Here is a 20,591-nt window from a genome sequence, read left to right as displayed (position 1 = left end):
TGGGACTCTTTGCCGCAGAAGGCTGTGGAGGCCAAATCACTGAGTGTCTTTAAGAAAGTGGCAGATAGGTTCTTGATTAATAAAGGGATCAGGGGTTCTGGGAAGGCAGGAGAATGGGGATGAAAAACCTATCAGCCATGATTGAATGGCGGAGCAGACTCGATGGGCTGAATGGTCTAATCTGCTCCTATGTCTATTGGTCTTAACTGAGGAGGAGAAGAAGGGCTTGTTGTCGTTTGGCATGGCAAAAGGAAGGGTTCTTGCCCTGAGGAACAGGGGCTAGAGGGGACCATGAAGATTCAGAAGTTGAGCCAGAGGCGTTGAGGTGACCCAGACTCTACTAAAGACGTCTCGCATACTTGGTGTGAGGAAGGGACAGTCCTTTTACAGAAGGGCCACATCCTCCATAGGCTGCCTAGCCTTCCACGGCTGAGGCCATGGTCACGCAAGATTATTACTACCCATTCTGAGATTATTGTCCTTCATTAAGTAGTTGAGGACAGCAAAGAGATATTAATATCTATCCTGCATCGAAGAGACAGGTACAATTGGCTTGTATGACCTAGTGTTCTTTATTGCCTGGAATCTTGTTACTATAAGAGTTACATGGCCGCATTTGGCCCGTGCAATGGCCTCTTCCACTGGGTTGTCATCATCCTTGTCTTTCGACATCCTCCTCATTGGAGAAGCTTCATCTCTCCATGTGGGAACTCATCCCCCCTTTAGAGTGCCAGGTTTGTAGACCACAATGATGCAGAACACACTCTGGGAAGAATACTGGGGAGTGCTGCCTGATCAGAAATCTGAAATGCATCTTCAACATGCCAATGACGTGCTCAATCAAGGAGCATGTTGCAGAATGCGCTGCATTGTGCCTCTCCTCTGAAGCACTCCCGTGGCCGATTAATGGGCCTCGTTAGCCACGTGCTTTGCAGGTAGCCCCTATCACTGATGCGTCAGCACCGAGGACCCTCAAAGATTTATGGCATCTGCAAGTGACTCAAGATGCAAAAGTCACGTGAGCTCCCAGGGTACCTTGTGCAAACCTGCATGATGTATTCAGTGATCACAGACCAACTGCATGTTGAGTGATCAGAAGTGATGAATCTTAGTGGCTGCTCCAAGGAGTTCTTAAGGCCAAGTGTGTAGTCAATGGCACCCCGCACTTTTGGAAAGTTGAAGATCACTGTAAATCCCACTGTTCTGGCAGCATGTCTTATGTGCTTACTAAATAAGGTATCGGTGACCTCTCGTCTGCAGATATGAGTGGAGGATTATGCTATTCTGCAGAGATCCACAATTCCAAAAGTACCCTAAAACATATGTTGTGGTGCCACTGTCCTAGCTGCTGTTGTTTTCCCCTATAGGCTACCCCCCCAACAGTATCCAAAACGGTACACTTGTTAGAGAGAGGGGGACACAGGGGGTTCCTGCACTGACTGCCTGCCCTTTCTAGCGGTCACCCATCTGTCTGCCTGCATATTGGGAGTGACCACATTCTCTAACTCTTATCTATGACACTTTCCCCTCACCCGCAAGCTCCCAAGTGCATCCAACTGCTGATCCAACCAAACCACACAGTCTGTGAGGAGCTGCCATTGGTTACACTTCCTGCAGACCTCGTCGACCGGAACACTGAAAGTGTCACGGATCTCCCACATCTCACAGTTAGAGCACTGCACCCCGCTGAGTGACATTTCAGCACGAGTTAATTAATTTAAAATAAATACTTAAATCATCATTCGATTTGCGCAATCATGAATCCCCGGAGTTAAAATCCTTCAATTAATATTTGAGTCTTCCTGACACGTCTCAGGTGAGTCTTGTTCTCCATGTCCTGAACCAGTAATTAGCAGGGGTTTCCTTCAATCAGCTCAAAAGTGCAGCAGTCAACTTCCCCCTCAGGCCTTCAGATCCCTCCTATGCCAATTTTCTTCCAAGGATTTTCTTTCAATTGCTTCATTACATCAGTTGTCAAAATGCTGCTGCTCTGTTTCTGGTTTTGGGACCAGCTTCCATACAGTTACCCCCACCCCCCCACAGTGCAGTTCCTCTTGTCGTCCTCAAAGCTCATCATGTGGAAGTTTCCCTCCCCGATCACTCTCCTGCCTCCTTCCTTAACCCTGGAGCCCATTGTTATTGTGGTCAATATCAATGTCCTCCCCAAATCGCTTTCTGTGGATGTCCCATGTTGACCTCACCCCTCCCCATCTTGAGGATCTTTGCTAGGTGACCCACCTTGAGACCATCAGATCATCCACAGTTGCTTACCAGTTCCCAATTACAGCCTTCAGATGCCTCCCATCAGTGGTTGTGCCATCTGGTGGCCACGGACCACCAGTATCTTCAGGGACTGACCATGCCCTGCACACCATGCTGCATATAGCTGACACAGCACAGACAGGCTCTTCCCATCCCTGGACTGACACTAAGACATGTGTGCCAGACATAGCCTTGTAGCATAGTCTGCACTGCCCCAGGACTGCCTCCTAATTATTCCCCATTTCCTTTAAATTGCACCCTCCCCACCCCAAAGTTATTTGTCTCTGTCTACCTCTTCCCTCGCATGCTCCAATCACCCACCCCACAATCATATGTCTCTGCCCGCCACTTCCTTTGCCTTTGTCCAGTCAGCCATTCCCCTCCCCCACTGGTCTTTCCTTGGCAGAGTTGGAGCAGCCATCAGAGCAGTGCAGTGAAAGGTAGGTGAATTCTGCACATACAAACCCCAAAGTCGTGACTGAAGTGCACTTCACCAGATATACGCCACTTATAAGCGATCGTGAATGGTGAGGCCATTAAATTTGGAGTATGAGCATGATTCCAGTGAGCTATATTTTTAATCAGCATTCACGGGATGTAAATGCTGTCCCCAACATGGGGCAATGGGAAATTTGACACGCCATAAAAGTTGGGAGAGGAAGATTCCACTTTCTGGCTGGCGGAAAGATGACCTTTGCCAAAAGTCCAATTTTGTGCACTTAACTGCGCTGATTCCTGCTGTTGGCAGGACCGGAAAGTCTCCCCCAGCAAAACTAAAGTAATAAAAGTGGAAACCGAGGACTGGGAGATAAATCAAAAAGGATCTGTCTACTGAGGTAACATGAGCCGAAGTTAGAAATAGGAAAGGAGCGGTCACATTGTTAGTTTTCTATAGGTCCCCAAATGTGGAGGAAGAAATTGCAAAACAGATTATGGATAGGTGTGAGGTCTCAGGGTAGTTTTCATGGGTGACTTTAACTTTCCAAATATTGATTGGAACCTCTATAGGTTGAACAGTTCGGATGGGGCAGTTTTTGTACAGAGTGTGCAGGAGGGTTTCCTGACACAATATGTGGATAGGCCGACAAGAGGGGGGGGGGGGGGGCACATTGGATTTGATACTGGGTAATGAACCGGGCCAAGTGTTAGATTTGTTTGTGGGAGAGCACTTTGGAGATAGTGACCACAATTTGGTGTCTTTCACTATTGCAATGGAGAGGGATAGGGCCATGCGGCAGGGCAAGGTTTATAATTGGGGGAGGGATAATTATGATGCGATTAGGCAAGAATTAGGGAGCATAAGATGGGAACAGAAACTGTCAGGGAAAGGCACAAATGAAAAGTGGAGCTTGTTCAAGGAACAAATACTGCGTGTCTTTGATAGGCATGTCCCTGTCAGGCAGGGAGGAAATGGCCATGTGAGGGAATCATGATTCACAAAAGAGGTTGAATGTCTTGTCAAGAGGAAAAAGGAAGAGTATGTAAGGATGAGAAAACAAGGTTTAATAGGGTCGCTTGAGGGTTACAAGGTAGCAAGGAATGAGCTGAAAAAAGGGCTTAGGAGAGCTAGGAGGGGGCGTGAGAAGTTCTTGGCTGGTCGGATCAAGGAAAACTCCAAGGCTCTTATGTGAGAAATAAAAGAATGACCAGGGTGAGGGTAGGGCCGGTCAAGGACAGTAGTGAGAACTTGTGCATGGAGTCAGAAGAAATAGGAGAGGCGTTGAATGAATACTTTTCTTCAGTGTTCACCAAGGAGAGGGGCCATGTTTTTGAGGATGAGAGTGTGATTCAGGTGGGTAGGCTGGAGGAGGTAGATGTTCTGAGGAAGGATGTATTAGCAATTTTGTAAAACCGGAGGGTCGACAAGTCCCCTGGGCCAGATGGGATATATCCAAGGATTCTTTGGGAGGCAAGGGATGAGATTGCAGAGCTTTTGGCTTTGATCTTTGGGTCCTCGCTGTCCACGGGGATAGTGTCAGAGGACTGGAGAGTGGCGAATGTTGTTCCTCTGTTCAAGAAAGGGAATAGGAATGACCCTGGTAATTATAGGCCAGTTAGTCTTACTTTGGTGGTCGGTAAGATAATGGAAAAGGTCCTGAAGGATAGGATTTATGACCATTTGGAAAGATGCAGCTTAATCCGGAATAGTCAACACGGATTTGTGAAGGGTAGGTCTTGCCTCACAAATTTGATTGAATTCTTTGAGGAGGTAACTAAGTGTGTAGTTGAAGGTAGAGCAGTTGATGTCGTATACATGGATGTAGATACATGGATGAAGGTAGAGCAGTTGATGTTGTATACATGGATCTCCACAACATGGATTTTAGTAAGGCGTTTGATAAGGTTCCCCATGGTCGGCTCATGAAGAAAGTAAGGAGGTGTGGGATAGAGGGAAATTTGGCCAATTGGATAAGTAACTGGCTATCACATAGAAGACAGAGGGTGGTGGTGGATGGAAAATTTTCAGACTGGAGGCCAGTTACCAGCGGTGTACCACATGGATCAGTGCTGGGTCCTCTGCTATTTGTGATTTTTATCAATGACTTGGAGGGGGCTGAAGGGTGGGTCAGTACATTTGCTGATGACACCAAGATTGGTGGAGTAGCGGATGAGGTGGAGGGCTGTTGTAGGCTGCAAAGAGACATTGATAGGATGCAGAGCTGGGCCGAAAAATGGCAGATGGAATTTAACCCAGATAAATGCGAGGTGATTCATTTTGGTAGAAAAAAATTAGAATGCGGATTACAGGGTCAACAGCAGGGTTCTGAGGAATGTGGAGGAACAGAGAGATCTTGGGGTTCATGTCCACAGATCTCTGAAGGTTGCCACTCAAGTGGATAGAGCCGTGAAGAAGGCTTACAGTGTGTTTGCGTTTATTAACGTGGGGCTTGAGTTTATGAGCCGCGGGGTTATGCTGCATCTATACATGACCCTGGTGAGACCACATTTGGAGTATTGTGTGCAGTTCTGGTCATCTCATTATAGGATGTGGAAGCATTGGAAAGGGTGCAAAGGAGATTTACCAGGATGCCGCCTGGTTTGCACGATAGGTCTTATGAGGAAAGGTTGAGGGAGCTAGGGCTTTTCTCTTTGGAGCGGAGGAGGATGAGAGGCGACTTAATAGAGGTTTATAAGATAATGAGGGGGATAGATAGAGTGGACGTTCAGAGACTAGTTCCTCGGATGGATGTAGCTGTTACAAGGGGGCTTAACTATAAGATTTAGGGTGGGAGATACAGGAGGGATGTCCGAGGTAGGTTCTTTACTCAGAGAGTGGTTAGGGTGTGGAATGGACTGCCTGCTGTGATAGTGGAGTCGGACACTTTAGGAACTTTCAAGCGGTTATTGGATAGGCACATGGAGCACGCCAGAATGACAGGGAGTGGGATAGCTTGATCTTGGTTTTGGACAATGCTCAGCACAACATCGATGGGCGAAGAGCCCGTTCTGTGCTGTACTGTTCTATGTTCTATGTCCTACTATTTATGATAGTGCACTTTTGTGTTGAAAAACAAATTGTTACGTTTTTAGTTGTGGCGTTGAGATTACTCTGTAGTAATTGAATGGTTGTTACCAGACTCACCAATGCACCTTCTTCCACTTAATGACAGTACAGATCCTGGTGGGCAGATACATGTGTAGCTTCCTTCAGTATTACTACATGTACCAGACAAGCAAAATCCAGGGTCTGATGCGCATTCATCGATATCTGCGGAATGAAATGAGATAACATCATACACAGTAGAGCAATATTAATCTTGGTTTTGTGAAAACTTAGTAGTCTGAGAGTTCAAAACATTAGTCCTGGAACTCTAGTCACGACATTTACAGGGAGGCGAGGACACCATAGGGAGTCTCAAAACTTACAACCTGGGGACGGGAAAGTCCTGTGACAATAATGGCAGGTCTTCGTTATCTTGTTTTCTGCTGTTTCCTGCCTTGTAGCTGGCCAAATTGATATCCTGATCAATTGTTATATGGGATAGGCAATGGCAGGAGGCTGAAGCTAGGATCCACAAGGCTGGTCCTTTGAAAGTCAGGCCAGGGTGAGAGATCGTGTGGTGGCGGGTATGGTAGGGTGTAAAGATCGTGATTGGCATAGGGAACCCGAAAGGATGTTTGATAAGACAAATATTTTAACAATAATTGTTAAACTAAGGGAGGACTAAAGGAGTATTGTACCATAATCCAATTCTTTCCCGTTTCATAAATGTTTTTTTTGCTGTTAAAACTAATTAGTGGCCCTGTGACTCTATTCCTCCATATTTTATAAAAATCATAAAAGTTCCTGAGCCAGGATTCCAGTCTGGGATCTTCCCGTCCAGTTATAACACCAACTGGGATCGTAAGAGGAAGGAAAGATGTGAATGGGAGAAAAGGGAAAGTAATCATTCAGGGAGGGAGCGGGTGCGTTGAATGATCAGGATGGAAGCTGAGAAGGTGTGAAAGGAGGGGGCAGGCAGTACTCATACACAATGTAACAGTCCTGGGAGGCAGACTTCTGGTCCTCTTGGCTCCAGATTCAGAAAAGGATTTATTCCAGATTCAGAAAAAGATTTACTCCAGATTCAGAAAAGGATTTAAAGAGGTTGCACACCTTTCTTTGGTGATGGTCTCAATTTGTCCCTTGTTAGGCTAAATGTTGTCCCTACCCCATGTCTGTCCAGGATAGCCTAATTCTTCGCCACTGTCCCTCACCTTGATCAACGTTAAATAAAACTGCTTACCAACACATCTATCATCAATCAATGCATATCCAGGAGGGCAGATACATCTGTAAGAGCCATCCAGGTTTTGACAGGTGCCTGGCGTACAAGGGCGGGGTATTGATAAACACTCATTGATATCTGTTGAAACAAAAGTGAAACAGTAAGGGAAATGTTAATGCAATCACATAATTCTGTCAGATAGTAAAATGAAAAATATCGACTTTTTTCTTAGTAACATGACAATTTTCATTAATTCCTTTATGCAAGCTGGAATACCAGATCTAAACACATATACAGCTTAAAATCCTACTCTACCTGAATGCAAGCCATCTTTATTATATATTTGTCATCTTTAAGAAAAACATTTTCTAAACGTTTTTTAATAAATTTAGAGTACCCAATTTTTTTTCCAATTAAGGGGCAATGTAGCCAATCCACCTACCCTGCACATCTTTGGGTTGTGGGGGTGAGACCCACTCAAACATGGGAAGAATGTACAAACTCCACACAGACAGTGACCCGGGGCCGGGATCGAACCCAGGTCCTCAGCTCCGTGAGGCAGCAGTGCCCAATATTCTCTAAACTTAATTGTAAATTGGAATAAACATGTGATCAATTTATGTAACATGCGATACTTAAATACATGTAAACCTCGTTACAGAAATGGAAAGGTGTCTGTAAGCCTGAAATGGGGTTAGCTTAGATGGGTTTTTTGGTTGGCATAGACCAGTTTGGGTTGAAGGGGCGGTTTCCATGCCGTATATTCTATGATTCTACATAGTATACTTGGATTTCCAAAAGGCATTCAATAAATTGCCACACAAAAGGGTTAATACTCATGATAGGGGTTCGTGGTGTTGAATAAAATAGTTTTGCATGGAGGATTGTACAATGCTGTGAATTCTTATAAAATATAGAAAGCAGGTAATGTACCACAAAGTAGTGGCTTTTACAACAAAGTGTCCACAACTTTGACATTGAAATACACATGTAAGTTTGAAAACATTACATCAAAATGTCTTTCAACCTTTTTTCGTTAATTCATCAGCTTTGCTTACCAACACAACTTCTTCGATCAGCTGTAAGTTCATAGCCTTCACGGCAGAGGCATTGGAAAGTTCCAATTGTATTGATGCACTGTCCATTTCTACACAGCGCACCATTCAAGGTAGTACACTCATCAACATCTAAACAAAAACACAAAATTCCAGTCACATTTATAGTTTTAATATTTATTTATTTCATGCTGTCACATTATCGTCTTATTCGATCCACTTTAATGTGAGACTGTATTTTTAATTTTGAACACTTGCTTATTTGCAAATTTGAACCCAGGCTTCTATAAGTTAAAAGAATCGAGGTAATTCATTGGGAATTATAAACCTATGCCAGTTTATATATTTTGTGTCAACATTATTTTTTAGTTTTATTCATTCATGGGATGCGGGTGTTGCTGGCAAGGCAGCATTTATTTCCATCCAAATTGCCCTAGATAAGGTGGTGGTGAGTGATGTTCTTGGAACTGCTGCAATCGGTGTGATGAAAATATTCCCAAAGTTTGTTAGATGGGGAGTTCTCAGCGACAATGAAGGAACACTGATATATTTCCAAGTCAGAATGGTATGTGATTTGCAGGGGAACTTGAGGTGGTGGTTTTCCTACATGATCTTGTTGCAGGTTTAGGAGCTAGGGTTGAAGAAGCTTTGGGGAGGTTGGTCGATGGTGCAGACTATAGCAACAGTGTACTGGTGGTGGAGGCATGCCAATAAAGAGGACCATATTTTTCTGAATAATGGCAAGATTCTCAACTGCTGTTGGAGCAGTTCCGAACCAGGCAAGTGAAGAGTATTGCATCCACACTACTTTGTGGAGTCAGGTGAGTCACTCGCCACAGAATATCCAATTTTGGAGGTGGCATCATGTAGGGGTACGTGTTTGAGGGCTTTGTTGTTGGCGTCTTTACCATTCTCTTTAAAAAAAAAATAATTTATTGGCATTTCTCATTTTAAAAAATAAATTTAGAGTTCCCAATTAAGGGGCAATTTAACGTGGCCAATGCACCTACCCTGCACATCTTTGGGTTGTGGGGCGAAACCCACGCAAACATAGGGAGACCTCTCCGAATTTCTCCACCTGGAGAAGATTAAGTACGCCATCTGAGGGTCAGTGGAAGGCTTCCTGGATACTTGGGGGCAGTTTGTCGGCCTGTTCCAAAACCTGTTTGAGGCCAGCAACGAGGAGTAAGCCAAGAATAAAAAAACAAGATAGATGAACCAAAGGGGGGGGGGGGGGGAAGAGAACGGGAATCACATCCACATGTTCTGGGCGTGTCCAAGACTGAGGGGGTTCTGGCAGGGGTTCTCGGACACGTGCTGGGTATGGAAGTGGTTCCGAGATCAGAGCTGGCAATATTTGGGGTGTCGGAAGACCTGGGAGTCCAGGGGTGAGAGAGGCCGATGCCTTGCCCTTTGCTTCCCTGATAGCCCAGATATTGGATTTTGCCAGGGTGGTGAGACTCAGAGCCACCAAAAGCGGGCGTGTGGGTGAGTGACCTGGCAGAATTCCTGATGCTGGAAATCAAGGTCGCTTTGATGGGGTCGGCAGAGGGGTTAACTCAGAGGTAGAAGCTGTTTATTGATTTCTTGAAGGAGGATTGAGGGCTCAGCAAGGGGGTGGGGCTAAAATGGGGAAGGTGGGATGTGGTGGAGGGTTCGTATCGGGGGGGCAGGTGGGGTGTAGTTGTTCGTTGAGTTGTTTTGTTGTTCTTCTGATTTTGTATGTGTACATGTGAAAATGCCTTGAATAAAATATTTTCTAAAATAAATATATCCAATTTCTAACTTGCAGTCACAATATTTATCTAGCTGGTCAGTTTCTTGTCAATATTAACTCCAAGGATGTTGATGGTGGAGAGGTCAGTGATGGTAATGCTGTTGAACTTCAAGGGGGTTGAGGTTTGATTCTTTCTTGTTGATGATGGTCATTGCCTCACACTTGTATAACACACATGTTTTCTGCCACTGGTACTGTACTCTGCTCATGATTTTTATTAAAGTACTGGTCTCACAGCTTGGAGTTTGTGAATTCAAATCTCATGACAAGTGAATTCAAGAAATCTTGTTAATGTGTGGACTCAAGCCATAAAACAATGTCATATTTGTAAGGTCAACAACGCTTTGATTGTGTCATTGAAGTTTATTTAGGTCACAATGTTTCAATAAAGAAAAAACCTCTCTCCAACTATATAATTCATCACATTTCTACCCCTCTTCAGCTCTGAAAAAGAGTCATAGATTATCATAGAATTTACAGTGCAGAAGGAAGCCATTCAGCCCATCGAGTCTGCACCGGCTCTTGGAAAGAGCCAAGGTCAACACCTCCACCCTATCCCCATAACCCAGTAACCCCACCCAACACTAAGGGCAATTTTGGACACTAAGGGCAATTTATCATGGCCAATCCACCTAACCTGCACATCTTTGGACTGTGGGAGGAAACCGAAGCACCCGGAGGAAACCCACGCAGACACGGGGAGGATGTGCAGGCAGTGACCCAAGCCGGAATCGAACCTGGGACCCTGGAGCTGTGAAGCAATTGTGCTATCCACAATGCTACCGTGCTGCCCCGTCATATGGACTCGAAATGTTAACTCTATTTCTTTCTTCACAGATGCTGCCAGACCTCTTGAATTTATCCAGCAACGTTTGTTTTGATTCCATATCTACAGCTTTTGTTAAAGTTCTATTTTATGGTTAATATTATGTTTAAAAACGCTATCCCTAACTTACTTCAGATCAACTACTTTGCTTAGTTTCAACCCAAAGGAAGCAATTTAGAGCGCAGAAGAGGTATAGGACAAAAACTCTGGTATTTCAATTTGTAAAGGATGTTCCCAGTAAGTACAGCTCCCTATTAGCTGCATGGAATAGTTTCTTATGTTTCTTCTCAATATAAATAGGGAAATCATTTGAACAAAAATGATACCCCTGTAATTTCCTTCATCTTTCAAAACATGAAGGTGAAAGTGAGTTAATTATGAGGTACATGGAGCTTATCAAATAGAAAGCTTTTCAATTTGTTTCCTGTAGACTTCAACATATGCTTAGCTCAGAATAACACTGATTAACTTACCAATACAATCGTTGTTATGTGAGAGCATAAATCCAGGAAAGCACAAACAGCTATAGGAACCAACTGTGTTCTTACAGGTCCCATTGCCACATGGCTGCCGTTCACATTCATCAATATCTGGGCAAATTAAAAGGAAAAGTCAGTGTCAGTGGTAAAAATGTTTTGTTTAATATCCACATTTTTACAGGTCAAAAATGAATATTCAAGTAATCAGACCAACAGGCATACATTCATTTGATGTGGCTTTCCTACTGGCAGGAGTTATTTTGCTATATATAACTATAGCTGCCCTAGTGTCACCCCTATGCCAATATGAGTTTGACTCAATGATTTTCTCCCCATCTCTGGAAGCTCCACTTGGGACCTCTCCATGTGGCCATCATACGAGTGCTGAGTAAATCCATGTCTTGATCCTCAGTGTAATGACATATGGATTAAATCCATGACTCACCAATCAGTGGCTATTTGCAGTCATAAATCAACAGACTGGCACATCATGCTACGTTTTTGTTGATTGATTAAGCTCTCTGATGGCTTCAGGTCTTTATACTGGTGCAGAATGCCCCTGATCTTTCTGCATTATATACTGCAAAGGATCTACCAGGACACAATATTAAGATACACAATGCGCTTTTTACAAGTCAATTTTTCAATTGTTCTGCTACTTTGCACCCACTGAGTCACAATTTTCTCTGCTGTCAGTAACTGACTGTACCATCATTAATTTTACTGTCCACCACATGGTAATGGTAAAGATGAACTGCTACTACATTTCTAATTTCCAGCATCTCTCTAGTGCAGAGTTCAAGAAAGGAGTTTCAGTAACAAAAATATTCAGTGAAGTCCTTCAGCTAATATAATAAATGCAGAAGGTGAATGGTCATGTGACAGAGTGGTGTAAGACTGCAATATTATTTGATAGCAATGTGAAGAAACAGGTGATCCTACTTATCAGCCTACAGTGAAAAACATGGTAGGATGCCTGTATGAATGGAAAGGAAGTTGATTTGACGACACAACTGATCATTACTAATACTTAACAATGTTAATCTTACAAAAATAACTAGCAATTATAAAGTGCCTTTAATGTAATAAAATGTTTCAGAACACTTAACAGGAGCATTATGAAGGAAAACGGAACAATGAGCCACATAATGTTCTCTTTAGCCGAATGATCCAGAACCAATGGTGACGAGAAGATTTTTAAAAAATGTAGTATGTGGATCTGCAATCCACTGCCTGAGGGTGTGGTGGATGCAGCTTCAATAGAGACCTGCAAGTGAAAATTGCAATATTCTATGATAAGACAAAAATGGAGCAGATCATGAAAAGCTTGATCAAAATGGCAGGTTTTAAAGTGCATCTTGAAAGAAAAAAGAGAAGTAGAGAGGCGAAAGAGTAGAAGAGGCAAGGAAGCAGAGTTTGGGACTTGACAGCTGAAGGCAAAGTCACCAATGGAGCAGCAATTAAAACAAGAGCCAGAATTAGAGGAGCACGGATATCTTGGGAGCAGCAGGGCCATGGAAGGAGTTGCGAAAAAGGGATGAAAAGTTAAAAATTGGTGTGTTGGCTTCCCCAGCCATGCAATGTGGGAATGTGGGTTGCGAACAAAGGGGTGATCAGTAACCATAACTGGAAGAAGCAACGGCATGGTGGCAGGATTTTGGATGATTTCAAATTCAACTTGGATTGTTTGGGCATGGAGCAGGTGACAGTCTTGAAATTGGTTGTCTGCTAACGCAAAAACTTCATAGCGTCTTCCACAAGAAAATTACCAAAGTAGATGTACCTCTAGCTGCAAATGTGTGGTAGGGGATACCATGTGCTTACAGTGTGTCAGAACATGACTCATTATTTACTTACCCATACACATAGTTTTATCTGGTGTTGCTTTGAAGCCATTGCGACAGGTGCAGTAGTAGCTTCCTACCGTGTCAGTGCACTGACCATGGCTACAAACATTAGGGATATCATGACATTCATTACGATCTGTAGGCAAAAGAAACAGAATTTCCAGAATTGTACCGACAATGAGCCGCAATCTTTTACTCATAAAAAATGAGTGCCGACGCCGGAGTAAAAACTGGAGTGTTTTACTCTGGCGTCGGTGCCCGTTCACAGACCCCTAGTCTCCTCCCTCCATGGGGCTAGCAGGGGCGTCATGCGATTTATGGGGGCGGGGCCTCGGCGTGGCGTCAGAGACCCAGTGCCGCGTAAAAGACGCGGCGCCTTGGGTCCTGCGCATGCGCAGTTGGGCCGGCGGCAACTAGCGCATGAGCGGTGGCTGTCCTCCCCCAGGCCGATTCGCACAAAAATGGCACATGGATCCAGGCTCGCCGGCGGAAGAAAGGAGGCCTGCCGACAGAAACGCCGGCCTGCCGATCGGTGGGTCCCGATCGCGTACCAGGCCACTCGGAACCCCCCCTCTTCCCCCCTCCACCCCACAGGCCGCTCTCGGCCCTTGAAGCCCCAGGTCCCGCCGGCTCGAGAGCAGGTTAGAATGGCGCTGGTGGGACTGTCTATTTTTTTTCCCACCGCCCGGCCCATTCGGGCCGGAGAATCGCCGCTCCACCTGGGCAACCTGTCAAACTTGAGTAGTGGTTGTCTTACTGACTGACCCAACCCTCCCACTGACCACATGCCCAATCTCCTGCAGGTCCTCCAACCAATGGTGCTTGCCCATCCCAGGTGACTCCCTTTCCTGACTCCGAGGAGAACATTCGGAGGAGAGCGCTGAGGATGCCACCGTGGTCACCAGCGCAGATACATATATCTCAGTGGGACATGTTAGTGGTCAGGCTCCTGGGGCACAATCTGGTGAGCCCCACACTTCTGCTGATGTACATCAGGTGGCGGCAGGAACCCCCACATGACCCAGCAATCGGAGGGCTGCTGGATCCCAGGACATAGCTGGGTCCCAGCCTGTTGCCTAGTCTCTGGAACAGGGTTACCCGGAGCTGATGGAGACGTTAGGGAGCGTCCGGGACATTCAGAGGGAGACATCAGCGTCACTCCAGCACATCCATAGCCACTTGGAGGAGTCCCAGAGGCTACAGACGCAGGAGATAGGGCCGGCAAAGAGTGGCACCGGGGCCAGCACTGCTAGGGTGGCGACACTTTTCAGGATTAAATTCCAACTGCCACTTTTCTACCCATTTGACCATCCCGTCTTTATCTTCCTGTAACCCAAGACTCTCAGACTCACTGTTAACCATCCGGCCAATCTTTGTGTCATCCGCAAACTTACTGATCCTATATAGTCATCTAAGTCATTTATATAAATGACAAATAACAGGGGACCCAGCACAGGTGGTACGCCACTGGACACTGGCTTCCAGTCACTAAAGCAGGCTTCTATCATCACCCTCTGTTTCCTACAGCTCAGCCTGCTTTGAATCCACTTTATCAAGTTCCCCTGTATCCGAGGTGCATTTGCCTTCTTTACAAGTTTCCCACGTGGGACCTTGTCAAATGTTTTGCTGAAATCCATGTAAACAATGAAGACGTAGAATTCCGAATGGACTACAGAAGATACAACATGGATGCCGCCTGATATAAAATGGACTCTGTCAATGTTCTTGCCCCTATGTTATTATCAGTGTCTGCTGCTGAAGTAAAGCTTTGTGAAAAACAAGTAATCCACAAGCTGATGTGTTGGGTAGGCTGGGTCAATGTGGACTGCACTTGATGCAGTGTAGCGAGAGACAGACCTCCAACACTTGATAAGATGCAACACGATTTTATTTAACATCTAAACTATTATACATGTTCAACTGTGGGTTGACACTATGCTGACTTGACTGGTGACCTGATACTAGTCTAACCAGACTTACTAGCTACCACATGGTGTTTGCACTGGCCAGCTAACTAACTCAGACTGTCTCAGAGGCTGGGTCCCGAGAGAGCGGGAAAACTGGTGCCCTCTGGCTTTATAGTGGTCGTGTTCTGTCTGGTGATTGGCTGCTCTGTTCTGTGTGCTTACTGGTCATCCTGTGTGTCAATCACTGCCTGTCTGCACTCCATTGTATACATAGATGTATATTATGACACAAGCTGCATCCGGAGAGACAATTAGCCGTTAGCAAACTTGCCCAATGTCGGTATTATTAGCTACTTAGCTAACGGACAAAGTGCCCCGAATTAAGGAACTAGCAAGGAATGAGGAAGGACTTGTTCTACGTGGCTGTATGTAACCTTTATATATGTAATGAGACACAAACTGCCAATTAGAGGCTATAGGAGCTAACTTGTAGCCATTTATGGCATTGAAGATGCATGTTATGAATTTGTGAACTGATTGGGTATATGTAAATGTGAATGCAAACTAATTCCGCTTTCCTTCTGTATATTAACTCAAGTGCGACCTCAGCTCGGGCGAGAAAGGGTGCTGCAGACCATGGGGGTCAAAGGCCTTTCTCCCAGGATACTTAAAATTAATAAATCGCTTCTTTACTCACTCAAAGGTCTATTCGTGAATATTTTCACCTACAACTACATCAACTGTACCACCCTCATCTACACACTTAGTAACGTGAAAAAATTCAGTCATATTTGTTAAGCATGACCTCCCTCTGACAAAGCCATGCTGACTATTCCTGATCAAACTTTGTCTCTCACAGTGGAGATAGATTCGCTCCTTCAGAATTTTCTCCATTAGTTTCCCTACCACTGACGTGAGACTCACTGGCCTGTAGTTCCCTGGCTTATCCCTACAGCCTTTCTTAAATACCGGGACCACATTTGCGGTTCTCCAGTCCTCAGGCAGCTATCCTGCAGTTAGAGAAGAATTAGAAATTTGGATCAGGGCCCCTGCAATCTCCCCCCTCGTATTCCACAGCAACCTGGGACACAATTCGTCCGGACCTGGAGTTTCTCCACTTTTAAGCCTGCGAACACCTCCAAATATCTTCTCCCTCCCTATGACAACTTGCTCAATAACCTCACTGTCTCTCTTTCCCCAATTTCCATATCTGCCTCTTCATTCGCTTGGGTTTATACTAATAGTTTATACTAATTGCAATACTTTATAATAATAATCTGAATTGTCACAGTAGGCTTGCATTAACACTGCAATGAAATTACTGTGAAAAGCCCCAATCGCCACATTCCGGCACCTGTTCGGGTACACAGAAGGAGAATTCAGAATGTCCAATTCACCCAACAGCACGTCTTTTGGGATTTGTGGGAGGAAACCGGAGTATCCGAAGGAAACCCACGCAGACACGAGGAGAACGTGCAAACTCCGCACAAACAGTGACCCAAGCGGGGAATTGAACCCGAGACCCTGGCGCTGTGAAGCAACAGTACTAACCACTGTGCACTTGTGGGTAGAGGGAAGATGATTCATAAGAACATAAGAACTAGGAGCAGAAGTAGGCCATATGGCCCCTCGAGCCTGCTCCGCCATTCAATGAGATCATGGCTGATCTTTTGTGGACTCAGCTCCACTTTCCAGCCCGAACACCATAACCCTTAATCCCTTTATTCTTCAAAAAACTATCTATCTTTATCTTAAAAACATTTAATGAAGGAGCCTCTACTGCTTCACTGGGCAAGGAATTCCATAGATTCACAACCCTTTGGGTGAAGAAGTTTCTCCTAAATTCAGTCCTAAATCTACTTCCCCTTATTTTGAGGCTATGCCCCCTAGTTCTGCTTTCACCCACCAGTGGAAACAACTTGCCCGCATCTATCCTATCTATTCCCTTCATAATTTTATATGTTTCTATAAGATCCCCCCTCATCCTTCTAAATTCCGAGTACAGTCCCAGTCTACTCAACTCCCCTCGTAATCCAACCCCTAACCCTAGCTTGGGGATAAATATTTCCTTTCTTGCTCCTTCAATGTGCATTACAAATCAGCAAGCTTCCAGATCCTGATTTCCCTTCATTAATTTCAATGGATGAAACATTGCAGGTTGGGTATTTAGAAATCACTGATGTACACTTTCAGTGAAAGCCAGTGCCGATACCAGGAACAGTGAAATTTTCAGTTTCTCTTAGTTAATTACATTAATATGAGATATGAAAAAAGATATTTACTAGTTTACTGTTTTTAACAATGACTCGGCTGTTTTACGGAAAGGTTCTTTCCAGTATATATTTGGCATCGCCAATATATCAGGAGGATCTTAATGGGCTAATCAGTTTTCCTTGAATACTTTCTTGGAATGTTTGAATAGTTTCATTTAAAGCATTTTGATCTTCCCGCTGATATTTTAGAATTAATATACACATATCTCTACCCAACATGCATAAATGAAAATAATTGCAGGAAATGAATACTTCCTTTTCATGAAAAATGGGTATTGTGGTGCACATTTAATTTTATTGTGCTTTTGTTTATTCTGCCCTACAACCATACACCAGGTTTCTAAAGATAAAGGGTAATGTAACAACCAATCTATACATAACTCAGAGTTCCAAATATTTATCAAAATTAGGACTTTTCTTTTTAGAAAATAAGGTCTGTAGGGGAAGCTTTTTCATAGTTGAAAACACACAGCTACATTTAGATTTTAACAGAGATGACCTACCGACACAATGTCCTGTTGGTGTGAGCCGGTAGCCTGATAAACATTCGCAGCGATAGCTCCCAGGCGTGTTAATGCAATTAGCATTCTGTTGACATAGGGGCCCATTCTGACATTCATCCATATCTGGGTGAACAAAACAGGTGTTAACAAATTTAAACAACTTTGTTGTTATCCGTTTTAGTTACCGTTGTATGAAGTCAAAAGTCGTGTTCCTTTTCACCAAACACCATTTATTTCACTCCCACAGCCTCTGCACAAAACTCTAACAACACACCACCTGACACAAGGTCCACCTGAAGCCCCTTTACATACCAGTGTCAATCATTGGATACTTAACATAAATGAGACAACTAATTGCAATGTCTCTTAATGCATTACTTAACTCTTAACCCATTACTTAACAGTCTCCCCTTCCTTGGAGAAAAAAAATAATTAGGTGAAAACAAAATTTAAAGAAACTCCAAAACACACATACAATTTCCCCCCTTCTTTTTCTCAATTAAAAAAAAAGTCACAAAAACAGGCGCCCTTCATTAACAATATCCAAAAGTTAAATTTCTGTCAATATCTGAGATATATAAAAGGCCATATCCACTGCCTCTACAAAGCTTAATGTCTCAGCAGCCAAAGTGCTTTCGACCACTTTCCTTATTTTCTTTGTTTCCCACACAAGAGGACAACATTTACCATTGTTCCCGAAGAGGAAAATTATAAAACCTCCTGTGCTTGATTTGCATAGGACGCATCACTATAAACTATGAATTTCAAGTGCCTAAGGTCACCTAAAACCAGGAACCTCAAAACACACTCCTGCATTTTTAGTTTGGCCAAACGCTTTATTTGCTCTTAATATGTCTTCCACTTTGGGATCATTCATTCTTGTACTCAACTCAAGACATCAAAACTCACGTCCGGTCTAGTCTGTCTATCTAACCAATTCAGTTGCCCAATTAAACTTTGCAGTTGCTCTTTTTCCATCTTTGAAACCTTGCATCTTTTTGTGAAAACCCGGCCACGACTAATTGCTATTGGGCTGATGTCTTCCAAATAAGATTGCTGACGTAAAGTTGCCCCTAACTTAGTCTGTCCGATTTCCAGTCCAATATATTTAAATGCACCGGAAGCCTGACTTCCGACCCCAAATTCTTTCCTCAAACCAGAGATTACAAAATCTTCAAAATCACTAGTCCCACCCCACAAAAATTATTTGACATGCATCATAAAGATGCCAGAAAGGTTCCCTTTATAGTGCCAGTAAAACACAACCGGATCTACTTTCAACTGGTAATAGCCTAGCTTTAACAAAACTGACCTTACCGAAAAATACCAGACTCTAGATTCAACATTTAAACCACATACACATTTGTTCAACTTCCAGAATACCCCTTCTGTGTTAGCTGCTTCTTTAGGAGGACGGAGAAAATTGTCTCTCTGGAGCTGATGCCCCTGCAAGGAGGCAGCTTTCATATCTATAGATTTGCATTCCCATGCCTTTGTGGCTAAAAGAAGATCTTTAAAATTAATCTTTCCTGCTGTAGGTGAATCTACCCTTAAATCCTGATCTTCTAAGTTTTCTTCAAATCCCCTTGCCACAAGCCTGACCGTTGCCTTGTAAGTTCCATCCGGAAGAACCTTTTCCGTCCAAATCTATCTGTGGGACAGAGCTCTTTGTCCCCTAGAACATACAACATTACAGCACAGTACAGGCCTTTCGGCCCTCAATGTTGCGCCAACGTGTGAAACCACTCTAAAGCCCATCTACACTATTCCCTTATCGTCCATATGTCTATCCAATGACCATTTGAATGCCCTTAGTGTTGGCGAGTCCACTACTGTTGCAGGCAGGGCATTCCACGCCCTTACTACTCTCTGAGTAAAGAACCTACCTCTGACATCTGTCCGATATCTATCTCCCCTCAATTTAAAGCTATGTCCCCTCGTGCTAGATATCACCATCCGAGGAAGAAGGCTCTCACTGTCCACCCTATCTAATCCTCTGATCATCTTGTATGCCTCAATTAAGTCACCTCTTAACCTTCTTCTCTCTAACGAAAACAGCCTCAAGTCCCTCAGCCTTTCCTCATAAGATCTTCCCTCCATACCAGGCATCATTCTGGTAAATCCCCTCTGCACCCTTTCCAATGCTTCCATATCCTTCCTATAATGCGGCGACCAGAATTGCACGCAATACTCCAAATGCGGCCGCACCAGAGTTTTGTACAGCTGCAACATGACATCATGGCTCCGAAACTCAATCCCTCTACCAATACAAGCTAACACACCGTACGCCCTCTTAACAGCCCACTCAACCTGGGTGGCAACTTTCAGGGATCTATGTACATGGACACCAAGCTCTCTCTGCTCATCCACACTGCCAAGAATCTTACCATTAGCCCAGTATTCTGTCTTCCTGTTATTCCTACCAAAATAAATCACCTCACACTTTTCTGCATTAAACTCCATTTGCCACCTCTCAGCCCAGCGCTGCAGCTTATCTATGTCCCTCTGTAACTTGTAACATCCTTCCGCACTGTCCACAACTCCACCGACTTTAGTGTCATCTGCAAATTTACTCACCCATCCTTCTACGCCCTCCTCCAGGTCATCCGGTACTTCCGTGTACACTCCAACTATGCAGTTCTTGCTGTTTAGCATCTTTGATAACTTTTCATATAATTTATTGGAAGCCACCAAAATCTCACGTGCATGTGGGCTTCTACTCCTATTAGTATTCGTAGTCTTACTCATGTTCCGAGACCTTGATAAACTACTTCCCCTCTCCTGCCTGGTAACTTGTTATATACTGCTACTGCTTGATCTTTCCTATCTGCTGTGGGATGTCCTTTCAAAATTCTCGACCTTTTCCTGCGGACCTGTTCACTAACCGATGTACTATCTGAACTGGCACTGCGTTTCTGTGACCTCCATTTTTGAACTTCGTGTTCCCAATCCA

At 44.1% G+C, this 20,591-nt stretch overlaps 1 protein-coding gene across 1 annotated transcript in view; it reads right to left on the bottom strand.

Moving 5' to 3' along the window:
- LOC140404453 (fibrillin-1-like) overlaps nucleotides 1–20,591 on the bottom strand; it is a 716,712-nt gene that overhangs the window by 123,472 nt on the left and 572,649 nt on the right. The window contains exons 44-49 of the mRNA XM_072493009.1: nucleotides 17,639–17,761; nucleotides 12,966–13,091; nucleotides 11,103–11,219; nucleotides 8,030–8,158; nucleotides 6,990–7,109; nucleotides 5,846–5,971 (exon numbers count right to left, since the gene is read on the bottom strand). Coding sequence (XP_072349110.1) covers nucleotides 5,846–5,971; nucleotides 6,990–7,109; nucleotides 8,030–8,158; nucleotides 11,103–11,219; nucleotides 12,966–13,091; nucleotides 17,639–17,761 — 741 coding nt within the window. The remainder of the gene's footprint in view (nucleotides 1–5,845; nucleotides 5,972–6,989; nucleotides 7,110–8,029; nucleotides 8,159–11,102; nucleotides 11,220–12,965; nucleotides 13,092–17,638; nucleotides 17,762–20,591) is intronic.

Source organism: Scyliorhinus torazame, chromosome 30 (assembly GCF_047496885.1).
Source record: "Scyliorhinus torazame isolate Kashiwa2021f chromosome 30, sScyTor2.1, whole genome shotgun sequence".
NCBI classification, from domain to species: domain Eukaryota; kingdom Metazoa; phylum Chordata; class Chondrichthyes; order Carcharhiniformes; family Scyliorhinidae; genus Scyliorhinus; species Scyliorhinus torazame.
This window is presented reverse-complemented; position numbering and strand designations above follow the sequence as displayed.